We start from the raw sequence: 27655 nt of genomic DNA, 5'->3' as shown, positions 1-27655 counted from the left end.
ACTGTTGCAAATAACACTGCAGTGAACATTCTTGGCTATATAATTTAGTGTAGATTATCAGAATTGGGATTGCTGGTTATTGAACCTTTATATATATAGGATATTAACTCTATTAAAATGTAAATTTTTTTCAAGATTGCTCTTTATTATTGAAATTTTAGTTAATTTGTTTAAGTAGTCTGATCTATCCACTTTCTTTGTAGCTTGTCACATTGCTATTATACTCAGACAGAACTTCCCCATGCCACTAGCAACTAAATACTCACATGTATTTTTTCTAGATATTCTTATTTCATTTTTCACATATAACCTTTTAGTCCCTCTCATATGTATTTTGGTATGTGTCGTAAGGTAAGGCACTGATTTTAATTTTTTCCAAATGGTGTCTTGTTTATTGAATAATTTTTTTCTCTTAACACTAATCTATAATATTTTTATCTTAGTAAGGCCTTCTGGACTCAATTTTCTTCCTTTATATTTTCTGTTCTTACTCCAATACTATACCATTTTTAAGCATTTTAGCTATTAAATGTTTAAGTGCTGATAGGACCAGTCTTCCCTTATTAGTCCTCTTTTTCAAAATTTTCCTGGAGTTTATTTTCAGACCAGTTAATTTTTTCATATGAATTTTTGGAATCACCTTTCTAACTTTAAAAAAGGAAACCTTAAAAGAATTTTGATTAACACGGCATTAAATGTGAAAATTTATTTTATTTATGAATTTATTGCAAATTTTATATTTCCTGAACTTTGTTTAATCCTAGTTTTTCAGTTGTTAGTTTTGATTCTTCTGGGTAAAGTTTATCCTGTATATCTTCCTCATTCTCTTTATTTTATTACATTTAACAGATATTCCTTCTGATTTTATAAATAATGGCAATGATAAGCATCATTTACTCTTACAGTTCTTTGATGTTAAGAATGTATTATTTGTAGTTGACCAAGACATTATTTGCTGTTTTATGAGAAATGGGTATTGAAATTCATCAAATGCCTTTTGGGCATTTATTGAGATTATTATACAGTGCTGCTTCTTTGACCTTTTGATATGATGTATAAAGATATTACCTAATCTAAACCCTCCTTTTATTCCTAGAATGAATGTCCTCTTCATGTCAAGATGTCTAATTATTCTATTGATTTCTATTCTCAAATATATTATTTAGAATCTTTGCATCTATATTCATAAGTGAATTTGGTCTGTAATTTTCTTTTTTTGTGCTATCTTTGTCAGGTTTTGATATCAGGGTTAGGCCAGCTTCGTAAATGAATTGGAACTCTTTCCCTAATTTTCTGTGCTCTGGAAAAGTTTATATAGCATGGGACTTATTTGTTCTTGAAAGTTTTAAAGAACTCAACTATAAAACCATCTAGGCCTGGAGCCTTTGTTGGAGGTAATTCTTTGACAATTTTTTTGTAGTTTTTTCTGGTTAGGTTTTTATTTCGTTAGTCACTTTTGGTAATTTGTTTTTCCTGGAATTCATTCAGATTTTCAAATGTATTAGCATAGCATTATGTATCCTATTCTCTCTTAAGTTGAATATCCTATTTGTTATAGCCATTTTCATATTTCTAATGTTATATATATGAATTTCCCTCTTTTTTTCCAAATTATACTTAGCTGTAGTTTATTTTTATTGATTTTCTTTTTAAAGGGAGAAGAAAAGAGTGATTTTTTTTGGTCTGTTTTCTCATTTATTAGATGCTTTTATTTTTTTTCTCTTGATTTTCTTGGACTTTTTTCCTCTTTAAATGGAATGCTTACTTTGTTTTCATTCTTTTCATATTTAAGATATGAATATTTATATCTATGAATTTGCCTCTTCTTATAGTTTTGGCTATATGCCTTATGTGTAGATATATGATTTATTAAAATTACCATAATTTTCTCATCGTGTGGAATTATAGCTTTGATTTCTTCTTTGACCCAAAATAAAGTGTTTTTTTTTAACTTTTCATGTGCTCGAAGGAGTTTTCTTTCATTTTGTTTTGCAGTTTATTAATTTCTAGTTTTATTATATTGCATTCAAAGAATATGGCTCATTCAATTTCTGATTTTTCTATATTAGTTCAGGTTTGCTTTCAGCCTAACAAATGGACAGTTTTTATAAATGTTTATGGACATTCTGTTTATATCACACTGTGTATTCACTGTATGTTGTTATGCACTATATCCACGTTCCTTTATTTTTTAAATCCTTCAAATTCTGCAAAATATCTTTAACTTGCTTTTTGTTTAATCAATTGAAGATGAGTGGGGTTAATCTCTTACAAAAGTGATGTTTCACACAATTCCTTGCAGTATTTTTAATGGGTTTTGTTTTACATGTCTTGGGGATATTTGACGCAAAAAAGGTCCATGATGGTATATCTTTATTATAGTTTTTGCTGTTGTCAACAAAAACTGATCCTGTGTCATATTTATTGTATTTTGTCTTAAATTCTCCTTTGATATCAATATTTGTGACACATTCTGGATATCTGTCATATATATATATACACACACACACGTATTTGTCCACACTTTTATTTTTACCATTTATGTCGTGCTTTACATATTTTAAATCTAAAATTGTCCCTGGTCTTAAAATCTAACCCATAGGGAAGCTGGTGGAATAAACCAATCCAGAAACTCTTCTGTATGCAAACATTTAGCAACAGAGGCAATAGCAACCACAGCTCCTGCTGCTTTTTCCTCCTGTATGATAGAGAAATTCAAGTATTAATCTTAAATGAATTTCTTACTAAATAATATATAGTCTATTTTAGCATTCCTGGAGATTTGTTTGCTTCATTCTAGATAGGTCACAAATATTCAGATTTGTAAACTTGACAACCTTGGCTGCAGTGTTTGCTGGTACACAAATGTTCTCTCCAAATCCTTTTTTTTTTAATCTATTTAATATTTTAAGGAATGTGATTGTTTTAATTTTTTAGTTTGTTATTATATAATCATTAAATTTCCATGTGTGATGCTTTCATGCTTACCACTGAAGTCTGTAATTTTTGTTGTATTAATCAATGTAAATTAAACTCTTAGGACAACATTGAAGGTAGAAGTAGATTCTAGTAACATTTGTTTTAAGAGCTTTAGAATAGTGAACAAATGCATGACTTAAAAGACATATAAATGTTTTACACCTGTCTGAAATCTAGGTCAGGCCTAAGCGTATGTGCATAATTTGTAAGTTTCTTAAAAGTATAATATATTGTTTGGTGTTACAACGTCCGTAGGAAATAAATGGAAGCAGATGTTATCCCTGCTTTATGGATGAGGGCCTTATGGCTCAGAGAAGAGATTGCTCTAGACAAATCTGAACCCAGGTTTTCTGACTTCAGGGCGGGCTCTTTTTGAATTAATCTCTATTACCACTAGAAATTTATTCCAAATACTATTCTTTTTAAAATGAAAAATTTTGAAGTAGCATTTGCCAAACCTTAATTATATTTTAAATATTTTTAACTGACTGGAAATAAACCAAATCATAAAAGTGATCAATTTCAGCATTACAAACTTTTTGTTTTGTATTTGACAGGTAAATATAGATATTAAATATTCCTTAAGATATAAATCGGTTTAAGATTTTTACCATTTAAGTTTAATAGTTGTAATGTCTGAGTTGGTACCCTAAATACATTAGCTAGCATGTTTAAGGGATTGCTTTTCTGGTAAGATTTTTTTTTCACACTTCTTTGATGTGGCCTATCTCATAGAGTCCTTATCCCAGTTTTCTCTTTTCCTTTTGTTTCCAGTGACTTGATTTTCAAGGGGATAGTTGAGAATCTATCTTTCCCTTACCTTCTCAATGTTTTTGACCACTTGTACATTCACAGGTTTGTCATTTACTCTCATCTTTCCCTCTTCAACTCTTTAAAATCATCAGAGAAAGAGCAGTAATAGAGTAGTGGCAGAATAGAGCTAGAACAGTGAATGTTATATCAGGAAAGGAACTAGTTCTCTAATTTGACATATTTGTAGAGAACGTTGACTGACTTGTTCCAATCACAGTAAGTGCACTAAACACATATTATAGTCATAATTGGAACTACAAACCAAGTCTCATAATTTAAAATGAGAGTCCTTTCCAATACCCTACACATGTAAACTGCATGTCTATGAGCCTAGTTATTCCATATCATGAATCTTTCAGTTATCAGTTCATTGCTGGGGTCACTACCTTAACTTTTTTTCTCTGCCCCTAATGTGGTCTGTGGCAGTTGAGAGGCACCGAGTACTTTGAAGAACTAACACAATTAAGACTTCAGCATTACCAATCCTAAGGACAAAGAGATCGTGGCAGAATTAGTAGTGCTTTATTGCAATCAACAAATTAAAATAAATGATTTTAGAGGGCTGGCCCCGTGGCCAAGTGGTTAAGTTCATGTGTTGCGCTTTAGCGGCCCAGGGTTCACTGGTTTAGATCCTGGGTGCAGACCTACACACCACTCATCAAGCCATGCTTTGGCAGCGTCCCACATAGGGGAACTAGAATGACTTACAACTAGGACATACAACTATATACTGGGGCTTTGGGGAGAAAAAACAAAAAGAGGAAGGTTGGCAACACATGTTAGCTCAGGGCCAATCTTCCTCACCAAAAAAACAGCATACCTTAAATAAAATAAATGATTTTAAAATAAATTAATTTGAGTGCATTAATTTATCAAGCATTATCTATACATAGTCCCTACTCTCAAATGAGAGAAACAGACCAGTAAATAAATGGGGCACAAAGAATTACCAGCTCAATTTGGTGGAGTGAGGGCAGGCATCACAGAAGAGGTGATGTGTAAAATTGTAAAAACTGACAAGTTTACCTAGCAGACTAGGGATTCAGAAGGGCATTCTGGGTGGAAGGCGCAATACTAAATGCCTGGGAGCTTATAATCAGAGTTCGGGAGATGTCAGAGACCAGGCCAGACCAGAGAGCATGTGTGGATCATGGAGAGTCACTGAAAACTTAAACAATAGAACAACATCTCAGAAAGAAATGATAAGGTAAAGGAGAAAATTGGTAATTGTGAGGGGTTAGGCAGAGGAACAAGAGCCCTCCAAAAATGAGGAGGAATTTAAAAGAGAAATAAGAAAGCATATATGTTATAATCTGAGAAAAGAGATTATTTTGAGACAGGTGTTTGCTCTAGTCTCCTGTACCTCAGACAGCTCGAGTAAAAGGAAAACAAGGAAAAAAATCCATCTCATTTGTCACTTAATAGGCCACGGGGATCTATTGCCAGAGCAGTTTCCATATTGTATTGGGGAATGAAGCCTGATTACAATGCCCTGAAAGGTAAATAGGTGGTAAATGAAGACCTTGAGTAGAGTTTTTAAAGGGATGGAGAAAGAAAACAGTAAGAGAGATGAGGTAGTGAGAGATTTTTTTTTTTTTTTTTGAGAAAGATTGGCCCAGAGCTAACATCGGTTGCCAATCTTCCTCTTTTGTTGATGAACTAACATCTGTGCCAGTCTTCATCTATTTTATGTGGGATACTGCCACAGCATGGCTTGATGAGCTGTGCTAGGTCTGTACGTGGGATCAGAACCTGTGAACCCTGGGCCACTGAAACACAGCGTACAAACTTAACCACTACGCCTCCGGGCCTGCCCCAGGAGAGCAAATTTTTTTTTAGCCTCATCCAGTGGGGATCAAGTTTATTTGCATAGAACCGAACATCCAGTGAACAACAGTTTCAACAACAAGAAAGATTTAATTTTCCTTCTAGTGGCTCCGTGGTATCAGCAGGGACCCAGGCTCCTTGTAGATACCCATTTCACCACTCATAATCCTTAGCCTGGTTTTACTTGTTGCCATCCAAAATGAGCTACTGTGGCTGATGGGAGAAGTGAGTTAGAATTCAGGTGCGTTAAGGGAGTGAGAAAAAGGTTGAAAATCACTGATTTATGTTACTTATTTAAAATTAATCATCCTGTTGTCTTCCACTGTTTTTCTAAGTTGTCATTTAAATATAATGTTGTTTCTGTCTTCCCAGGTAGGTAAGATACTTTTATTTATTTAAATATAATGTTGTTTCTGTCTTCCCAGGTAGGTAAGATACTTTTATTTTAAACCTTGCATTAAGTCTTGCTTATAATAAAATCACAATGTTTCTATTACTATTTTTATTTATGGTAAAATGCACACATAAAATTTACCATCTTAATCATTTTTAAGTGTATAGTTCAGTAGCAGTAAGTACATTTACATTGTTGCGCTGTCATACCACCATGTAGCCACAGAACTCTTTTCTTCTTGCAAAACTGAAACTGTAGCCGTTAAACAATAACTTCTTGTACCCTCCTCTTCCATCCCCGGGAACCATCCTTCTGCTTTTCTGTCTCTATGAATTTTGACTGTTCATACAAGTAGAATCGTACAGTGTTTGTCCTTTTGTGACCAGCTTATTTCACTCAGCATAATGTCCTCAATGTTCAACTGTGTTGTAGCATGTGTCAGCATATTCCATTGTGTGTATAATACCACATTTTGTTGATCCATTCTTGTGTTGATGGATACTTAGGTTGCTTTCTACCTTTTGGCTGTTGTGAATAATGCTGTTATGAACATGGGTGTACACATATCTCTTCAAGACTCTACTTTCAGTTATTTTGGGTGTATGCCCAGAAGTGGAATTGCTGAATCTTATGGTAATTCTATTTTTAATTTTTTGAGAAACCACCATACTGTTTTTCATAACGGCTGCACTGTTTTACATCCTCAGCAGCAGTGCACAAGGTTCTCCATATCCTGATCAACACTTGTTATTTTCTGGGATTTTTTTATAGTGTCCATTTTAATGGGTGCAAGGTGGTATCTCATGGTGGTTTTGATTTGCATTTCTTGAATGGTTAATAGTGTTAAGCATATTTTCATACACTTATTGGCCATTTGTATATCTTCTTTGGAGAAACATATCCAAGTTCTTTTGCCCATTTATTCATTGGGTTATTTGTTTTTATGTTGTTGAGTTATAGGAGTTCTTTATGTGTCCTCGATATTAACCCCTTATCAGATATTCAAATTAATTTTTTAATTCTACAAATACTACAGAAATATATGTTCATTATAGCAAATTAAAAGTATAGCATCAAATTAAAATCACTTTTTACTCTGCCCTTCATTCCACTACCCTCCCTCACCTTTTGCTGTCTCTGACTCCTACCCACTTTTAAATTTTTCCGAAGGGTTAAGTTATCCTGCCTGGGGAGATGATTCCTGGCTGCTGCTACTTCTCTGTGGCTTGGGAATAGGGGATGATATTTATTCTTTATATTAACTTATTTTGAGCATGCAATCTGTCCATCCCATTTAACCAAAATCTTTCTTCATTTGTTTTGGCATTTAGCAGTGTAATGCAGCATATGATTATGTAACTATCTTAAGTTTTCAGTTCTTCTAGACTAATCTTAAGTCCTCATAGGAACCTCACACCTAGTAGGCTTAAACAGTTTAGATGAATATCCTAACAGCCTAAGGCAGAGGAACTTTTAGATCTCTGAGCTATTTCTGTCAACAGAGGCCGAGCACTTAAGCTGTCTTAACTTCCTCACCTCTCATTCACTCTGCAACTCACCATACTCTGTCTTCACTAAAATTTTTTAGGCAGAAGTCATTAAGTTTTCTAATAAGTCAAGTCAGTGAATTTGATGGGATAATATAGTAAAAATATTTAAAATGTATGCTTGAAAATCTTATATTAACTTTATTAGTTGTATTGTTTGTGTGCATTTCCACAACTCTCTGGAAGAAAGTAATCAACCACTCAAGATATAAAATCTCTGCGTGTCTTTGGGAACACATACCTTATTGACTTTACCTTCTCCTCCCTACCCTCAACTTCTCTCCTCCGTGACAGTCTGCTACCTATCAGCAGCAATACTATTGAATTTGTAAATCCTTGGTTAAAAATTGAGTTAGGTGTGTTGTTTTAAAATTTTTTTACTGAAAGTAAATGAGTTTATAATAAGTCTCTTCTTACTCGGCTCTTAGAAGCTCTTCCCTAAGTGTACTGCCTTATCCAGTGGCCAGACTAGAGATGACCAGCGTATACTTAAAATGCACCTGTCCTCTCTTTCTGAGAGTTCATAGATAATCCTGGAGAGGAGAGAGAAATTATACAAATAAACTTGTCACTTTACAGTAGTTGGTCTCAACCTTGGCTAAAAATTGGAATTACCTAAGGAGCTTTTAGAAGAAGTCTGTTTCCCATCCCCCTCCCCCCCAAGATATTCTGATTTAATTCGTGTGGGGTGCAGCTAAGCATTGGGAACTTTAAAAGCTCACCTTGTTTTTCTCCTCTGAGGCTAAGGTTGACATCTACTGCTTTAGAGTACTGGTTCTCAGCTGAAGGTGGTTTTGCCCTGCAGAGAACATTTGGCAATGTCTGGAGACGTTTTTGATTGTCACAACTGGGGTGTATTACAGGCATCTATTACAGGGTGGAGGCGAGGTCTGCTGCTTAACATCCTACAAAGCACAGGACCATCCCACACAACAAAGAATTATCTGGCCCAGAATGTCAGTAGTGTTGCTATTGAGAAACTCTGCTTTATAGAATGCTGTAGCTAATTACTATTTCATTGGAGCTCTTACTGCATCTGTGAAATTTTTTGATTGTTCATGCAGATACTCCCTATTCTCTAATACCTCTAGCCTAGCCTCTTGGGGACCTTTTCCCTTTTTTTTAGCATTGAAGATATATATATATCAATAATGGCAATATCATTAATATTTGAAGTGTCTTTAAAACCTTAATGTCCTTAGTTTTTCTTTGATATTTATTAGTTGTGTGACTGATAGACTAGCAGCAAAGAAGTACTTAATGTACTAATATGCTAGATCCTCTTTTATAAAGCCAGTTAACTAAATTAGCCATGTAATTGTAACAAAATGGTAATAGTCAAGACCCTTCATATTTATTTCATTGCATGTTAGATGGCCTCTTTTATCAAATAGCTGTTTTGATGGTTGGAAATGAACTAGTTAGAAAAAGATATAAAATTACTCAAAATTTAATTAATGTATTAAAGTGTCTATGAATTTTTATTTATTGCTGCCTAACTTCAGAAAATTTGGTGAGAAGGAATGCTGATAGTAAATTATAACAGTTAAAAGAATATACCGTTTTTACTGTGTTTAAAGTAAGCTCTGTAATTATATTTGTGGATAAGAGGAAGAAAGATACCTATGAGGTCAAACTCGGTTAACTGGACAGCTCTAACTTGGGCTGTCCTGACTTGGAGTTTCTCTTCCCTCTCCCACTATGTGCTAAATCCTGACTGTATTTTTGCAGTTAAAATAAAATTAATCTAAGAAATTACATAGGGGCTATTTAAGCATTTTTATTTTACTCTGTTAGATTTGCCTTTATGTTTAAGTTGTATTAGTATGATGTTTAGATTGAAGAGTAAAGGATACTTCAACTTTTCAAAAGCCTTTAACAAGGTAGTAGATGTTTTTGTTTTTATCTTTTACTGGATCACTTTGCTAAAGGATAGGGAAGTAAAAATGAGAATAAACAAATACATCTTTAAAGGAAAAGTGCAAACAGCAGCGTAATCCTCTGTGGGCTGTGTAAGAGGAGAAGCAGTTTACACTGAGCTCTACCAAGTGAAGAACAGTGAATTAACCTTAGGGACAAAGTCCTAAGCCACTTAGGTTGGCAGAAAAATCCACATAAGCATTTTTAATCAGGAAACTTCATTGTGGACAAAAATAAGTGTATTTAAGAAAATAAGCATATTACAGGATAAAGGTTTTCTAGCTACCATTTGCAAATGGCTCAGGAAGATCTTTATAAATTATAACCCGGGAAGAGCAGGCCAACGTTGTGCCATGGCCAAAAAGATCAACTGAGTGGGCACCATCAGAAAAAGAACAAAACTAGAAAACAAACATTTCACTCTTTTACAAAACCATGATGCGGCCAGATAATGCAGCCTGGACTTTGCCAAGTAGATGCTGCAAGACCTTCATGAATTCCTAGTTTGGGAAATATCATTACCCTTTTAGATCTCTTCACTTCCTATTCATTGGCATCACCATCCACCCTGAAGAATCACTTTGTTTTCAGGGCACTTTCTCCTCCAACTTCCTACTATAAAAATTTTCAAACGTAACAAATGTTGAAAGAATAATATAAGAATATCCTGTATTCTCCACCTAGATTCAGCTGTTTCTTTCCTGTACCATATGAAAGTAAGTTGTGGGTATGATACTTCAGTGAATAAACACAGTCACTTTTTTACCCATAGTACTTTTATCACATCCAAGAAAATTAACAGTTCTGTAATCCATCTATTTGATTTGGAGCTGTTTTTAACATAGAAAAAACATTTTTATAATTTTTGGAGACAGCATAAGTCTTAATGATTTAAGAACAGTGAAGCCTTACTGAGATGCAGGTGTGATTGGCTAGCTCATGTCCCAGCAAGTGCATCACTTCCACTCCCATCTTAAAGGCTGTAATTCAGATTCATGCAGCAGTAAAAACCTCAATTTACTGTATGTCATAGGGTTAAGACAATTATTCACAGATAGACAAAACTATAAATTTTTGTTCTGCTTTTTAGATTTTATCTTTTTTAGTAAGCATTTTCACTCTTCTCTTTTTTTTTAATTAAATGCATTGAGCATACAAATTCCCATGTAAGAGTTGTTTTGCTTGTTTCCCGCAAGTTTTTTCTTTTTTTCTTCTTCTTCTACTCAAGCCCCCCGGTATATAGTTGTACACTCTAGTTGTGAGTGCTTCTGGTTGTGCTATGTGGGACACCGCCTCAGCGTGGCCTGACGAGCAGTGCCGTGTGCACAACGGAGGATCCGAACCGGTAAAACCCTGGACTGCTGAAGCGAAGCGCGTAAACTTAACCACTCAGCCACAGGGCCAGCCCCTAGATTTTATCTTTTGAGACATAAATCACATATTATAAAATTCATTGTGTTTTAAATTGCACAATTCAGTAGTTTCTAGCATATTTACAAGGTCAGGTATCAGTCACCACTAATGCCAGAATATTTTTGTTACTTCCTCAAATCCCCATATCTGTTAACAGTCACTACCCATTCTTCCTTCCTCCCAGGGTATAGCAACAAATAATCTACTTTCTGCCTATATGAATTTACCTATTCTGGACATTTCATATAAATGGGATCATGTAACATACGGCCTTTCCTGTCTGGCTTCTTCTACTTAACATCATGTTTTCACAGTTTATCTATGTTGTATCATATATCAGTACTTCATTCCTTTTTATGGCCAAATAGTATTCTATTTTATGAATATACCACATGTTGTTTATCCATTTTTCAGTGGATGAACATTTGAGTTGTTTGTACTTTTCGATATTATAAATAATGCTGCTCTGAACATTTGTCTCTAAGTTTTTGTATGTTTTCAATTCTCTTGGCCGTATCCTGAGGAGTAGAATTGCTGCATCGTATGATAATTCTATGTTTAACTTTTTGAGGAATTACCAAACTGTTTTCCAAAATCACTACACCATTTTACATTCCCACCAACAATGCGTGAGAATTGGTGTTTCTCCACATCGTTGCCACCACTTGTCCATCGTTTTTATTATAGCCATTCTAGTACATCTGAAGTAGTAGCTCATGGTTTTGATTTGCATTCCCTGATGACTGATGATGCTGAGCATCCTTTCATGTGCTTATTGGCCATTTGTATATTTTCTTTGGAGAAATATTTGTTCAGATTCTTTTCCCATTTTTAATTATTAGTCTTTTTATTGTCATAAATGTTCTATTATATATATATTTAGGGCACTAGATCCTTATTTGATATGTTATGATTTGCAAATATTTCTCCCACTCTGTGGGCTGTTTCTTTTTGACAGTGTCCTCTGATAAAAGTTTTTGGTTTTTTTTTTTTTTAAAGATTGGCACCTGAGCTAACATCTATTGCCGATCTTTTTATTTATTTATTTATTTATTTTTCCTTCTCCTCCTCAAAGCCCCTCAGTACATAGTTGTTTATTTTAGTTGTGGGTCCTTCTAGTTGTGGCATGTGGGATGCCGTCTAAGTGTGGCTTGATGAGCAGTGCTAGGTCTGTGCCCAGGATCCAAACCAGCAAAACCCTGGGCTACTGAAGCAGAGTGCGCGAACTTAACCGCACAGCCACAGGTCCAGCCCCAAAAGTTTTTAATTTTGTTGAAATCTATTTTATTTTTTCTTTGATTTCTTGTGCTTTTAGGTATCACATCTAAGAAACAGTTGCCTAATTCAAAGGTCATGCAGATTTACACTGTGTTCCTTCTAAGAGTTTTATAGTTTTAGCTCATACATTTAGTTCTTTGCATTTTGAGTTAATTTTTATACACGGTGTGAGGTAGGTACCCAAATTCATTCTTTTGCACATGGATATCCAATTGTCCCACCATCATTTGTTGAAAAGACTTTATTTCTTCCTCCATTGAATGGTCTTTGCACTCTTGTGGAAAATTAATTGACCATAGATGTGTGGGCTTACTTCTGGACTCTAAATTCTGTTCCATTGTTCTATGTATCTTTCTTTATGCTAGTATTACACTGTCGGATTAATTTAGCCTTGTAGTAAGTTTTGAAATTGGGAAGTGTGAGTCTTTTGAATTCATTCTTTTTCAAGATTAGTTTGACTTTTCTGGGTCCCTTGAATTTCCATATGCATTTTAGCATCAGCTTGTCAGTGTCTGTAAGGAACGTAGTTGAAATTTTCATAAAGACTGCATTCCATCTGTAGATCAATTCGGGAGTATTGCCATCTTAACAATATTACTTCTTCCAATGCATGAACATGGGACATATTTCCATTTACATAGATCTTTAGCTTTTTTCAAGGATGTTTTGTAGTCTTCATGTATACATCTTGTACTTCTTTTCTTAAGTTTATTCCTAGGGTTCTTTTTTTTATGATATTGTAAATGGAGTTACTTTCTTAATTTTACTTTTGTTAGTTTATAGACATGACTGATTTTTATATATTGATCTTGAATCTTGCAACATTGCTGAACTAGGTTTTGCCCTAATGATAGTTTTTTAGTGCATTCCTTGGGATTTTCTATATATAGTATCTTGTCATCTGAAAATAGAGATAGTTTTACCTCTCCTCTTTAATCTGGCTTTTATTTCATTTTCTTGCCTAATTGCCTTGGTTGGAATCTTCTGTACCATGTTGAATAGAAATGGTGAAAGCAGACATCCTTGTCTTTTGCCCAGTTTGAAGGGGGATGCTTTCATTGTTTCACTGTTAAGTATGATGTTAACTGTGGGTTTTCCATAGATTACCTTTATCAGATTGAGGAACTTGCATTCTGTTACCAGATTGTTGGATGTTGAAGTTTGTCGAATGCCTTTTCTGCATCTACTAAGATGATCGTTGTCAGATTTTTTTCCTTATGCATTTAACGTGGTGTATTACATTATTGATTGATTTTTGTATATTGAACCCATCTTGTATTCCTAGAATAAATGACACTTGGTCATGGTGAATAATCCTTTGTATATGCTGATAGATTCAGTTTGCTAGTCTTTTTAAGGATTTGTGCTTTTATATTCATAAGGGATATTGATCTCTATTTTTCTTTCTTGTGATACGTTTTGTCTGTTTTTGGAATCAGGGAATGTTGGCCTTACAGAATAAGTTTAGAAGTATTCCCTCTTCTATTTTTGTGAGAGAGTTTATAACTGATAGAATTTACCAGTGAAGTCATCTAGGCCTGAGCTTTTCTTTGTGGGTAGTTTTTTTTTTGAGAAAGATTGGCCCTGAGCTAGCATCTATCCCCATCTTCCTCTACTTTAATGTGAGACACCTGCCACAGCATGGCTTGACAAGTGGTGCGTAGGTCCGCACCCGGGATCCAAACCGGCAAACCCCGGGCCGCCGAAGTGGAACTTGCGAATTTAACCGCTGCGCTACCAGGCTGCCTCCTGTGGGTACTTTTTAATTTACTAAATTGATCTCTTTTTATAGGTCAGATCATCTTGTTTCTTTTTTAGTCCATTTCAGTGGTTTGTGTCTTTCTAGGAATTTGTCTATTTCATGTAGATTATCCAATTTGTTGGTATTTAGCTTTTCATAGTATTCTCTTACAGTCCTTTTTATTTCTAAAAGGTTAGTAGTACTATTCCCTCTTTTATTCCTAATTTTAGTCATTTGAGTCTTCTCTCTTTTTTTATCTTGGTCAGTTTAGCTAAAGATTTGTCGGTTTTGTTGATCTTTTGAAAGAATCAACTTTTGGGTCTGTTAATTTTTTTCTAGATCCTGTTTTATTTATTTCCACTCTAATTCTTATTATTTCCCCTCTTTTGCCTGCTTTAGGTTTGGTTTCCTCTTTTCTAGTTTCTTCACGTGGAAAATTAGGTTATCCATTTGAGAATTTTCTTCCTTTTTTTTTTTTGCTGAGGAACATTTGCCAATCTTCCTCTTTTTGCTCAAGGAAGATTCTCCCTGACCTAATAGCCTTGCCAGTCTTCCTCTAGTTTGTATGTGGGTCACTGCCACAGCATGGCCACCAACAACTGATACAGGTCCACACTCAGGAACTGAACCCAGGCCACCACAGCAGAGCATGTTGAACTCAACCACCAGGCCACAGGGTGGGCCCTCTTCCTTTTTAATATAGGCACATGCAGCCATTAATTTCCCTACAAGCACGTAAGTTTTGGTATGTTGTGCTTTCATTTTTATTCATCTTAACATGTTTTCTAATTTCTCTTGTGAATTCTTCTTTGACCCATTTATAATTTCCACATATTTGTGAATTTCTCATTTCCTTCAGTTACTCATTTCTAATTCCATTCCATTATAGTTGGAGAAAATACTTCGTGTTATTTCATTCCTTTTAAATGTATTGAGACTTGTTTTATAACCCAACATATGATCTATCGTCGTATGTTCAATAGATATGAGTGTTCTATAGGTGTCTGTTGGGTCTAGTTGGTTTATACTGTTGTTTATGTATTCTGTTTCCTTGTTTATGTTCTGCTTAGTTCTACTCATTGTTGAAAGAGAAGTAATGAAATCTCCAATTATTATTGTTGAATTATCTATTTCTCCCTTCAATTCTGTCCATTTTCATTTTATGTATTTTGGATCTCTGTTGTTAGGTGCAGTATAGGTTATTGGTGTTATATCTTCTTGGTGGATTGACTCTTTTTTCCTGAAATAATGTCTGTCTTTGTCGCTAGTGACAATTTTTGTCTTTAAGTCTTTTTCTCTGATGTTAGTATAGGCACTCCATTTCTCTTTCTGTTACTTTTGGCATGCTATATCTTTTTCCCAACTTTTACTCTCTACCTATTTGTGTCTTTGAATCTAAAATATATATGTACTATATAGATGACCTATATCGTTTGATCATATTTTATTCTAAATCCATTCTGCCTATTCCTGCCTTTTAATTGGGGGAGTTTAATCCATTTACATTTAATGTAATCACTGATAAGATAGGATTTACATTTGTCATTTTGCTCCTTTTTTCTGTTTGTCTTATGTCTATTTTTTGTTTCTGAATTTTCCCATTACTGACTTCTTTTGTGTTAAATAGATGTTTTCTAGCGAACCATTTTAATTCCCTTGTTGTTTCAGTGGTCCTTACTATACAGTTTTCATGGATGTCACCAAAACTATAAAATTGAAAGCTGTAAATTTTTAAAGGACCAGAAATGTTATGTGTAGTTCTAACTGCCTCACTTCATTGAAAAGTTCATTGAAATGATCCAGCAAATGGAATAACCATTTTAATCATAAGAAATAAAAACTGTTTAGCCTGAAAAATGAAAACCTCTTTAAGACTTTCTTTAAAAGTTATGAAAAAGACTCCTTCCAGATTGTATTTGGTATTTCCCATTGTTACAGAATGAAGTCCAAAACCTTGTATTTTTCAGAGGAAAGCAGAATAATATAGTAGAGAAAAATTGGACTTTGTAACTAACCATGTCTAAGTTTGAGTCCTCATTTAGAGATGTACTGAGGTTTGTAGCCATAGGCAAGTCACGTTTAATGTCAGTTATGTTTAGTGTCGGTTTGTTTTCTATCCCTTTGTAGAATGTAAAAATATCATACTGTTTTTATTAAGGTTTAAAACTACATACAAAAAGTGTTACCATAGTCCCTGGTACATAGTTAGCCCTCAATATGTGGCAGCAGTTATTATTATTCAAACTCTTCCACAGTCCAACATTTCACCTTACCTGGTATGAACCTTATCCTGTATAAACCTTTCTTCTCCCTCTTTCCTTGTTCTCACCATTCATCCTACACCTTAGCTATTTTGAACTTCTTGAGATTGCACAAACGCACCCTGCTCTTCTCAGTTTTTGTTCACACACTCTCCTCCACATGCAATAGATCTACCTCAGCCCCCTCCCCTACAACACCCGTCTGATTAAATCTGCTTGTTTTCCAAGGCCCAGTTTAAATATACTTTCTGCATACACCGTTATACCCTTATCTAAGTTAAAATTGCTTCCATCTCTGTGATCATATGGCAGCTCATTTGTACCTCTGTCATAGCATTTTATTTACAGGACTTTTTTATTTACAGTACTTTATGTAACTTTTTTTGAGGTGTAACATACACACAGGAAAATGCACAAATTTTAAGTGTACAACTTGGTAAATTTTCACAAAGTAAGTACACTTATATTCCTAGTATCCAGATCAAGAACTGAGCATCGCCATCATCCCAGAAGGCCCCTTGTGTCCTTTTCTAGTCACTACACTGCCCACCACCATCACCCCAACTCTGCCAAGAGGAGCTGCTATCCCTGCTTCTAACACCACACGTTAGCTTTGCTTGTTTTTGAAGATTATATGAATGAAATTATAAAATAATTTTGTATCTAGGTTCTTTTTTACTCAACATATGTTTGAAAGATTCATGCATTTTGTTTTGTGTAGTCTTGGTTCACTCATTCTAATTGCTGTTTAGTATTCTGTTTATGAATACATACCGCAATTTCTTTGTCCATTCTACTATGTATGGTAATTAGGTTATTTTCCATTTGAGTTTTAATTTGCACTTTCTTGATGACTAATAAAGTTGTGTGCCTTTTTGTATGTTCTTTGGGCCAATTGGATATCCTCTTTGTGAAGAGCCTATTTAAGTCTTTGTCCATTTTTCTCTCTTCTGTATAATAATTAAAGGCAGGTAAATATATCTCACTCATCATTTTCTCCTGATGTAGTTTCTAGAAGAATGCCATCCTATATGTATTTATTGATTTGAGATTTTATGCAGCAAATCAAATTGGGGACTGATCAGTATTCTTCAGAAGGAACCTTTTGAAAATATTGATTGCAGTGCCACCAGTCAGCAAATATGTGTTGAATACCCAATGTGTAAAACTCTGCTTGGCTCATCAGTAATATAAAGAATCACTCATTAGTTAACTATCCTTGCAAATCATCTTTACCTCTCTGTTCCTTAGTATCCTCATCTACAAAATGGTATGATTACACAGATGATGGTGGAGTTTGTTGTTGTTTTAACATAGACAACCTCGTTCCTGTCAAATTTATCCTTTTACTAAACTGATTTCAGAAATGTTTGAAACTGTTAGTATAGTTAAATTGGATTTGGGTGGAAGTTCAGGGAAGAGATGGTTAATCAGGGATTCATTGGGTCGAGGCCCACTGCTTCAGTGTTTTTGTTCATTCTTAATCTATAGGCAGTTACTATATTTATTCATGTAATCTGAACATTTTATGTGAGGTTAATTTAAAACAAAGAACTGAGACCATCCAAAATTGAAGGTAAGTGTACCAATAAAGTTTGCACTATATCCAGAGTTTGAGAGATATATATATCCTTTATGTATGTAGTGTTTATTTAAAAAAAAAATACAAACTGACCAAAGGAATAGTCATTTTAAATGGCTTTTTCTTAGGCAATAGTGAGGAATCAAGACTTTCTTAAGACATAATAAAAATAGAAATATTTACTTTTTACTATAGTTAAATAGTTAAGGACACAGATTTCTTTTTAAAATATTGAGGGTTTATCAGATGACTACCCTTAAAGTTTATGTTCTTTTATTAGTAATTTATAAACTTCAGGATAAGATCCTTGACATGTTAATCTTGACTCACCATGACTGAATCTTTCTCATGGAATTATTAGTTAAAATCATTTTAGTTAATAATCCCATGAAAAAGGAAAAGCAAGGTGGAAGGAAAGACCTGGTTAATAAGGTCGTGCATGATCATTTGTTTATATATACATGATAATTTAACTCTTCTTTAATTTTGTTGACTTCAAGCAAAGTAATCTTTCAGACATATTATTATGTAGTTACTACAAAAATACGATTTGTCACTTGAATTTCAAAGGTGATATTTGTCCTGTCTAAGCTTGGCTTAATAGTACTGCTGCCAACTCTAAAGTGCTCTCCAGGGCTAGACTAGAAGACACGATAACTAACCAACAGCCGAATGCAGTGCTTCTCCAGCTGTGCTGTCCACTGGGACACCAAGCCATCACATACCTTACACTGTGCACTTCCACAGTGTTCTCTGAGTAGTCCTGTCAAATGCCAGAGCCCAGTGGACCTAGCCCCGTGCCTCAGACTCAGCTGTGTATCATTGTCCTGCCCAAAACATGGAACAATAGGAAAAGTCAAATCCATTATGATCAAAGTCAGGTACCTTCAAAGAATTTCTCTGCAGAGTCTTAGGACCTAATTGCACCTTAAAAGTATTGGAGGATTTCAGCAACTGTTTCATTTTCCAAGCTCAAGCAAATTAGCTAATTTGACCATATTACTTTTACCTCATTTATCTTGCCGATCATCTGGCAAATGTATTGTTTGATTAATACTTTTAAGGGAATGTAATTCTACATGTCTTCGGAACCTTCCTAAATTCCCATATTTTTTATTGTCGTCTGTAATACTTGAATGTTAAGGCCCTCCAAAATACTAGTGTGAGTCTTGGTAAGAAAAGGGCTTTTAATAGAAAATGAATAATTCTTAGTAAATTCTTCTCTTTCTAAATATTGGAAAAATTTTTAATAATATAATTTTGGTTGCTTTCCAAGCATTCAGTTTGCTTACAGTCACTAATTAGCAATAAAAGTTTCTCATCGGCAAGATGAGTAGGTTAGGCTGGATGACCAAATCCTTTCCAGATTCACCTCTCTCTTCGCAAGTTCCTCATCTAAAAAGCGTGTGTAATATAAATACCTGCCTCAAAGTGTTGGGAGGATTAAATGTTGTAACACATACAAAACACTCAAAGAATGTCCAGGTATGGTTAGGTATCCTATGACTATATTTTGCCACTGGTCTTTTATGGGTTTTTTGTTTATATTTTTGTACCTTTAAATAATGTTTACCTTTAACTTACGCAGTTAATTTGTAAATGGTATGAATAAACATTAAAGATTGACTTGCTGCCAACAATTTTGAACAATGTGTTGATGGTCATGTTGAATTTTAGGCTTAATTTCAAAGTCTTAAAAGCATACTTTTAAAAAAACATTGCAACAAAAAAAAAGGTCTCATTTTAAGAATGGCATTAGAGTGTTAGTTATCCTGTGAATAGAACATTCTCTATTCCTTCCCTTTTTTGTGTCTTGCATAAATATAATCTGACACTGAGTTAAGTGTTAACTGACACCATATTTTGCTTGATCAACCTGCAGTTAAAGTTATGAAGCAGGAAACCGAAATGTAACCAACCAGGATCTCCACATGGCCTGGAATGACCTATGGCTTATTGTATAGCACTGGTTTCAAAATTACGAGTAGATAGCCTATAAATATTTACCTAATTAGATTAAGACAGAGTCATTGAATATCTAGATCTTCCCAATGAGGAAGGGACTCTAATAATGAAATTCTCTTTCTTTGAAAATGAGGACCACTGCTGCCTCACGATATAGAGCCCTCCCCATAAGGGGAAGTGTTCACATTGAGGTAACCCATCATTTAAGAGTAGGGCCATTTCCACATCTGGCAGGAAGCTGAACTATACAACTTCTAAACTCATTTCCAGTTCTAAGATTTCACAAAATTAAAAAAATTGAGGACCTGTTTCAGTACTGTTATCATTGCTTTTAAATTGAGGTCTCTTTATTTTCTCTTTGACATGTAAGATGTCAAAGTATAGAATTTTGAATCATAAGCAGTTTTATTCTTAATATTACCTACTGTTTGATTGAGGAGGAATAATTTAAGCTGTTTATATGTGTACAAGATACTTTTTATATTTATCCACTGAAGAGTATTTTAAAGATAAGGTCATTGTAAAAAAAATTAATTCTTCCAAAAGGTGAACTTCTTTTTTTTAGTGGAATAAATAATAGTCAAAAACCAGATGAAATCAGATGGTCACCTTCTGAAATCACACTCAGGAGTAGTTCTATTTGACAAGCAAATTTTGCATTGATCATCTTGATTCTTAACTTTGCCAACCTTTCACCTACCTCTTCTGCCAAAGTAAAAAATTTTGGTATACTAATATACTGAAAAAACCACCAAGACCTAAGTCACAGAGGGAGGCTAGAATGGATGTTATATCTCTCATTAGACTCATTGCCCTGCTTTTCTTTATTTGGTTTTAGTTTTTTTAGGCCCATCTGCCATTGCTGTCATGGGAAGCAGTGGCCAGTAGTTTCTTTTTTACTTTTTTTTTTAACCTTTTTATGTGTTTCTTTAATGGGTTTGGTCATTTTAAGTATGACATACTTAATGTCATATTAAGGCTTAATGTAACAGGTAAACAGTGTAACTCTTAAATCTTGTTCCTGGTGCTGCGACTACATTGGTGAATCAGATAGATGTGGTCACCGCCCTGGTTGAACTTACAGTCTAATGGAGGAGACAACAAGTAAATTGGCTGTTACATAACTGTAAGTCATGAGAAGAAAAGAAACAGAGTACACTGATGCGGAATATGGTGAGGGTGTGGCAGGAGAGCACTATTTTAGACAGGGGAGGCAGAAGAGACCCTTTCGAAATCATAACATTTAAGCTAGGACTTGAAGGATAAGAAAAGTAATAATGTTCCATGGAGAGGAAACACGTGTCAAGTTCCTGAGGTGCAAAAGAGCCTCATTCACATTTTCTTTCTGTGCTTGTTTAAACCGTAGAGATGACTGATTTAACCCATTACTGAAATGGTTATTATTTGATGCAATTCATTTAAATTGTCAGCGCCCAAAAAATCATCCCTTCACTTTGTACCTTAAACCTTGACCCCTGAGCCACTCAAAGTATCACGTTTAGTCTCAATTTAAATATGATGTATCTAATCTAGTACTTCCTCTAGAGGGAATTCTCAATACGTTTTAGCTCCTTTGCCTTTTCCCTGCTCTTCAGCACTGTTGGGAATGTGTTTACTGGGCAGTCCCTCTCCCCCACTCCCCACAGAGGTATGTGCGGTTTGGTGTGGGGATAGGGAGGACACAAGCAAGAAAAAGACCATGGTCTCCAGACCTACCCCTTTTCTCTCTGGTAAGGCTCCAGGGATCCCTCCCTCCTCTTGAGTCTCTCCCAGTTTGCCTTCTTGAGTTCAGGTTGCTTCAGGAATGTTGCCAAGATATTCAGCAGTCTGCAAGAACTCAAGTCCTGGTTATCACCGTACCCTGCCCATCAGGCCTTTCTGTTGTTTTCCTTTCTTTCTTCATCCTAAATCTCTTTGTTGGCTGTGCACCGCATGACTTTTTCATCAAGAAGCTGCTCTGATTGATTCAGAAATGGGGGTGGTGAGGTGGAGAGATCTGATTGAATTACTTTGGAATGCCTCTGACTTCCTCTTTAGTATGTCTCAGGTAGTGGTTCTCCCAAAGGCCAAAAGTTATGAGGAAGGCCTTGGCAGCCAGAACGAGATGTGGCCTTGGCCTGCTGCTTCTTGTAGTGGAGGGATTGGCCTTTTACCTACAGCTGGCAGCCCTGGAGAAAAACAGAATAGCTGAGTCCAATAGTCGTTAAGACTTGGCTTGTTTCCCTTGTCCCTCTTGAAGCTACTGCCTTACAGAGTACTTTTTTCCTAGCAATAATAGGGGTCAGGGGGGTGAGGAGAGAACACTGGACCTTCAGGACCTCTCTCTATGCCTTCATTTTTTCCCTTATTGGTAAAATGAGAGTGTTGGCATAGATGATCCCCAAGGTCCCTTTTACTTCTAATGTATCATGTTTCTGTTTTAAACCATGTTGTGGTTTTGTCTCTAATGTCTGACATACATAATGTTTATACTGGAAATTATCCCAGGATGTGAGCTTGATACATATGTGGAAACTTAGAGCCCTACTGATTGAGCTGGATGTACTCATTGCAGAGTGGAGGGTTGGATTGTAGTTGGAAAACTTTGTACTGCCAATATCTCTTACTGCAAGTTTCTTGAATGCTGTTGAAAGCAGTGGTACGGTATGCCCTGAGGATGAAACAAGCTAGCTAAACCTGAGTTAGTCCCCAAAAAATAATCATTTATCAGTGAGAATTGTGGTGAATGACTTGAAGATGTGTTTTTTCATTTTCTCAAAGGGCTCAAATTGTATTGAAATAGCACTGTGCTGTGTAAGTCTGAGTTCTGTTGCTCTCTAAATTGGTCCCTCCTTCTTTTTCAGGAGCTATTGTGACAATCTTGGTTACCATCCATTAAGTGCTGCTGACTTTGGAAAGATCATGAAAAATGTCTTTCCAAACATGAAGGCACGTCGTCTGGGCACGAGAGGCAAATCTAAATATCCTTTCCCAGAGTGGTTTTTAGTAATCTCTGTAAGGGTGCTTATTACAGAACATCTGCTGTGGTACTTCAACCAGCGCTTGCAGTTCAACTACATTTATTGAGAAATAAATTTAAATTAACAAATAGAAACAACTCAAAAGGACTTAGTAGAATAATTGCAAATGTTATTTTCCCAGCTATTTATCAAACTGCAAGAGAAATAACAAACAGTAGTTATTATAAGGATTGTGATAGATTTCACCTTATGCTGTCTCTGTAATGTGTTCTTATGGTCTGATGTCCTTTTCTTTAACAATAAGAATTATTGAGGCATGCCACAGTACAGCAATTGTAAGTTGTATCAATAAAAATGGAGAAAGATGTTAGATTATCTTCTTTACTTCCTCTAATTTAGAAAAATAGGGATCTCCTTGGCAAAAGATAGAATATTCAAAAAAATTTCTGTGGAACTTGTACTGGACGATAAGTGTTCTCTTTAAAGTGTTTTTCAGCCAACCATTTAAAGCCTCTATTAAAATTAAAGCCACAGCATAGAAATGGTCCCTCTTGTGATGGAGCAATACTTAGGAGCAAACAGAAGTAAAAAAAAAAATTAAAATTAAACTTAAGAATTTATTAAAGTTCTTCCTAATCTTGAAATAAGATTGTAAAATAGAGGGTCTCTCTGTCATATTAGAAATACATCATTTCTCTCTGCTTATTAGCTCTTGGCATTTTTCAAAGCATAAAAATTCACTACTCTGGAGGAAATGAGGGGAAGGGGGAAAGGCTGCTTTTCTAAAATGGATCCAGGTGTTTTTGAGCCACTTGTTGCATGACCTAGACTTGTTTCCTGAGTACAAAAAGAAATGTCTTGATGTGTCTTTGGCATGTTACAGGCGATAATCCTGTGTGTTTCAGTGGAAAAAGAGAAGTGAAAAGGTTAAAGCCCTTGTGACACTCTTAAGAGTTGTTTTTGTCCCAGTGCCCTGGGCTAAAGTTTCCCTTCTCTGTGCCAGGTTTCCATCTGGATATTCCTTTCCTTTTGACCTGTTTGTTACTGGTGGCTGGCACAGCTTATTAGGAACATTTATTTGTAAAATTTATAACAGATGAAAATCATTTTGTTTCATTTAAGACAGTAACGTTCTACAAGGACTGTTCCAGTTTCAAAAGAGTAAAAGTGTCCTGAGTTTCTAATGTTAAGGTTTCTCTTACTGAAGAACTCAGAAAGTAGATGTCATCTTATGCTGATTTTATTCTCATTTCATATAACTAACTATATAAGCAGTTTATTTAATTTAGGGTACTTTAGACCTTAACCATTTATTACATATTGCTACAGTGGACTAAGAAAAAAAGCTTTTGTCCATATGCCAACACTGCCCAATCTTGACTTTCACAAAACTGGAGATGGGGTAAGAATTTTGCCTTTTCTTTTTAATATATAGAATTATACCTTAATATCAGCATTGAAATGCATACTGCATAGTCTCATTTGGATAAAACCAGGGACCAGGAACGGTGTCTTTTACAAAATAAATGAGCCCAAAAATTCAACAGTGACTGAAAAATGTTAGGGTATATGACTTATATCAACATGGCTCGTGAAATTTCAGAGAACAAAGATGTATCTAAAGTTACTGATTTGTAGATATATCCATGATTTATATTGTCAAGAGGAAATTTTAAGTTGTAGGGTAATATGTTTAGTATGAATATTTTCAGAAGAGCAAATATGGCTAGTAGCATAGTTTGGTTTTTTTGATGTTAGAAAAGCTTTTAGAAAGATTCAAAAGATCTGTTAGTCTTCATATATGTTTAACAACCATTTAAATGTTACATTCACAATGCTGCTGATGGCTGCGCACCAGTGGCTATAGGCAAAGACACCTTATTTGCAATGCTCTTATATGCATGCCATACGTCACTTCATACTACTTAGACCCAGCAGATTTAGATTGTATCTTCTAATTAAGAGTACGTATCTTGAATTGCTTCTATTTAATTTCTATGAACTGTCTCTTAAAAATTAACTTTTCCTTTTTCCTTTGTTTAGTTGGAAGGAGCTGAACCTTCTGGGCAGCTTCAAAATATTGACGAGGAAGTTATCTCTTCTGCTTGCCGCCTTGTGTGTGAGTGGGCCCAGAAAGTGTTAAGCCAGCCATTTGACACAGTCTTGGAATTAGCCCGCTTCCTCATAACAAGTCACTGTATAGGTACCAAGTCGATGGCAGCTCTAACTGTGATGGCAGCAGCACCACCAGGTACAAAACTATTCACAAGCTAAAGCTGACAGGGCATTACTTTATGTAGAGTTGATAGCAAAAGAAGAGTTTAGCCAGAGAACTTGTCTTTTCAGTATTTGTATGAATTCACTCTTACTTCATTTAACACTAAATTCAGATGGGTTTTTTGAGCCAACAAAAATAGTAATAGTAGTCCTTTCATTATAAAGCTTAAAGCTTTTTGTATGTTGCTTTGCCAAAATATGAAACTTTTAAGGTCTCCCAGCTGATGTTTGCTTAATTTTTTCATTGCTATTTAAAATTTAAAGATACATTCATATGTACTTTTAAGTACATATGTGTATCTAAATTAATAAACTAAATATTAGAGGTAAAAGTAAGACTGCGTTTTAAAATTATTTGCTAGACTGCTTTCTCAGAAACTAATGCTTATAAATAAAATGATCTTTGGACATGTGAAAGGTGCTTTAGTCTCACAAAAAATGAACTATATGAAGCATTACTATAAAATAGTGAGTGATTTTTTTATATGCATATATGCATTCAAATGAGTATTTTCATTCAAATAGGAATTTTAGAATTGACAGTATTGTTGGAATAAATGACCCCTAAATTAGTAGCTGTGTAAAGTATCTGTTCTGATGAAATTTTTTAAATGTCTTATTTCAGTCATACCTTATAAACCTAAAAAAGAGTGAATAAATTATGTTATTACTGTAGGAAATTACAATTTCTATGAAAAACTTATTAACATGAAACTTGTTTTCCAGAGATAATTCTTCTGATTGTTAAATGTAAATGTTTTTAAATCTGCAATAGATTTATGACAGCCAGAATTATGGTCTCTTAAATAACTTCACTTTTTGTGGGGGTCTTAACTTCATCGTTTTAATAAGGAATCCTTTTTCTTTTAGTTTATATTCATCAGAAGCTTTAAGCATTTGTGGTGTGTTTGTGGGATTGTTCTGTCCTCTCATTTTATGGTCAGTTGAGGACCCACTGCAGAAAAATAATCTCTAACAAGAGCCTCCTCATAATTTTTTCTGTTTGGATGTAAACTGTATGACCTAAATCTGTTCCCTTAACACTTACTCAGAAGCAGGGGAGTGCTGGGGCAGCCTTATCGAGCTAGATAGCTCACACATGTTACCTCATTTATTCCCCTGGCAGTCCTGGAAGATACATGATATTTATTCCCATTTTACAGATCAGGAAACAGCCTCTCAGGGAGGTTAAGTGTTTTGTCATGGGCAGATAAGTAGTGGGACCAGAATTTGAATCCTGATTTGTCTGTCTCCAAAGCCCCCTTGAGGCATAAGTGTAAAGAAAGGTGTGTTTTTTTAAACAAAAATACTAAAAATTACATATATAGACAAGTCTTTTCCCTTTTTGAAAGTAGTCAGCTTGGGGGCTCTAACAATTGTATCATTACTCAAACATTTTTAGAATCTCTTGAAATTTTGTTCTCAGCCAGTACCACATTTTTTTGAATACCTTTGGTAGTGATTAATCTTCATCCTTTGAAGTGAATTTGGTTTTTTATAAATATAGTCTCCATATTAAGAACAGGTTGTGTTACAAATGTTCTTTTGTAAGTCAGCTGCTTGGAACTCATTCCCGTCCAGAAACCCTGGCAGGCGGGGTAACAGCCAAGCTTTGAGCCACTGGCAGAGGCTCTCGGGGTGCAGGTGCCGAGAAGCCAGAGCTGAGGCTGGGGGCCAGGAGGGAGCAGTGCAATTCGAGCTGCGTTTGAAGAGAAAAAAATAATGATAAATAGGGGCTCCAAAAATGAGGGATTATTGAGGAGTGAGTGTGTGGGAGAGAGTTTACAGTCACTTCCTTTTCTCCTTCCCGTCTCCCACTCCCCAAGTTATTGTTCTTAACGGAACATGAAAAGCAGAAACTGGGCTGGGGAAAGGTAGGGCAAGGTGTGCCAGCAGCGTGGTGATGTCCTCCCCTTTCCTCTGTCCACTGGTTTTACCGACCAGGCTTATTTTCTGATGATCTCAGTGCCACACCTTAAATGTGAAATGAGCTTTTAAAAAAATTAATTGTATTACATAATCAATTTTTCTTAAATTGACATTTATCTCTTGCTTATTTTATTCCTTTTTCTCAGTGTTGATCCTCCTACTGCTTTAAAGAGTTTGCTTAGTGACACTTTTTCAAAATATCTTAACCTCAGTGTTATCAAGAAACTGCTTAATTTCTCCTAGGTCGTACTGGAATAATTGTGTAGTAGCAGTTAAAATAGTTTTATCTATTTTCATGAATTTCTGGTAGAATTAAAGATTTGTTTTCCCCATACAAATTTTTTCTAATATATGGATGGTTTCCGCAAATATTTATGGAGTGCCCCTTGTGGGCTGAGTATTAAAATCGTGAAAATGCTTGAATTTCTAATTAGAGAAGGTGGGGAGGGAAATTTCTGACATCTACTGATAAAATATAAAACATGCTTTCTTTGCATTTATTTATCCTAACTTCTGCATATTCATGACATAGCTACTCTTTTCAAAATCTTCGTCTGTTATTGTTGATTTAACTGAAACAGTCACCTGAGTTGAACCATATTTTAAAGTGTCAATTAAAACCATATTGACAAATGTTTATAAATTGGAAGTCTAATACTTACGCTTTATAAAGAAACTGTGAGTTAAAATTTGCTAGGTTTTTGGGGCTGGCCCCGTGGCCGAGTGGTTAAGTTCGCGCGCTCCGCTGCAGGCGGCCCAGTGTTTCGTT

The 27655-nt window shown here is 35.1% G+C and overlaps 1 protein-coding gene across 3 annotated transcripts in view; it reads left to right on the top strand.

Annotated features, from left to right (window-relative positions):
* The window catches only part of RFX7 (regulatory factor X7), a 127161-nt gene that overhangs the window by 91668 nt on the left and 7838 nt on the right, over positions 1–27655 (top strand). For all 3 annotated transcript variants that reach the window (XM_046653954.1, XM_046653952.1, XM_046653953.1), the window contains exons 6-8: positions 22564–22680; positions 23998–24082; positions 24724–24931. In XM_046653954.1, the coding sequence (XP_046509910.1) occupies positions 22564–22680; positions 23998–24082; positions 24724–24931 (410 nt within the window). The remainder of the gene's footprint in view (positions 1–22563; positions 22681–23997; positions 24083–24723; positions 24932–27655) is intronic.

This window comes from Equus quagga, chromosome 2, assembly GCF_021613505.1.
Source record: "Equus quagga isolate Etosha38 chromosome 2, UCLA_HA_Equagga_1.0, whole genome shotgun sequence".
NCBI classification, from domain to species: domain Eukaryota; kingdom Metazoa; phylum Chordata; class Mammalia; order Perissodactyla; family Equidae; genus Equus; species Equus quagga.
This window is presented reverse-complemented; position numbering and strand designations above follow the sequence as displayed.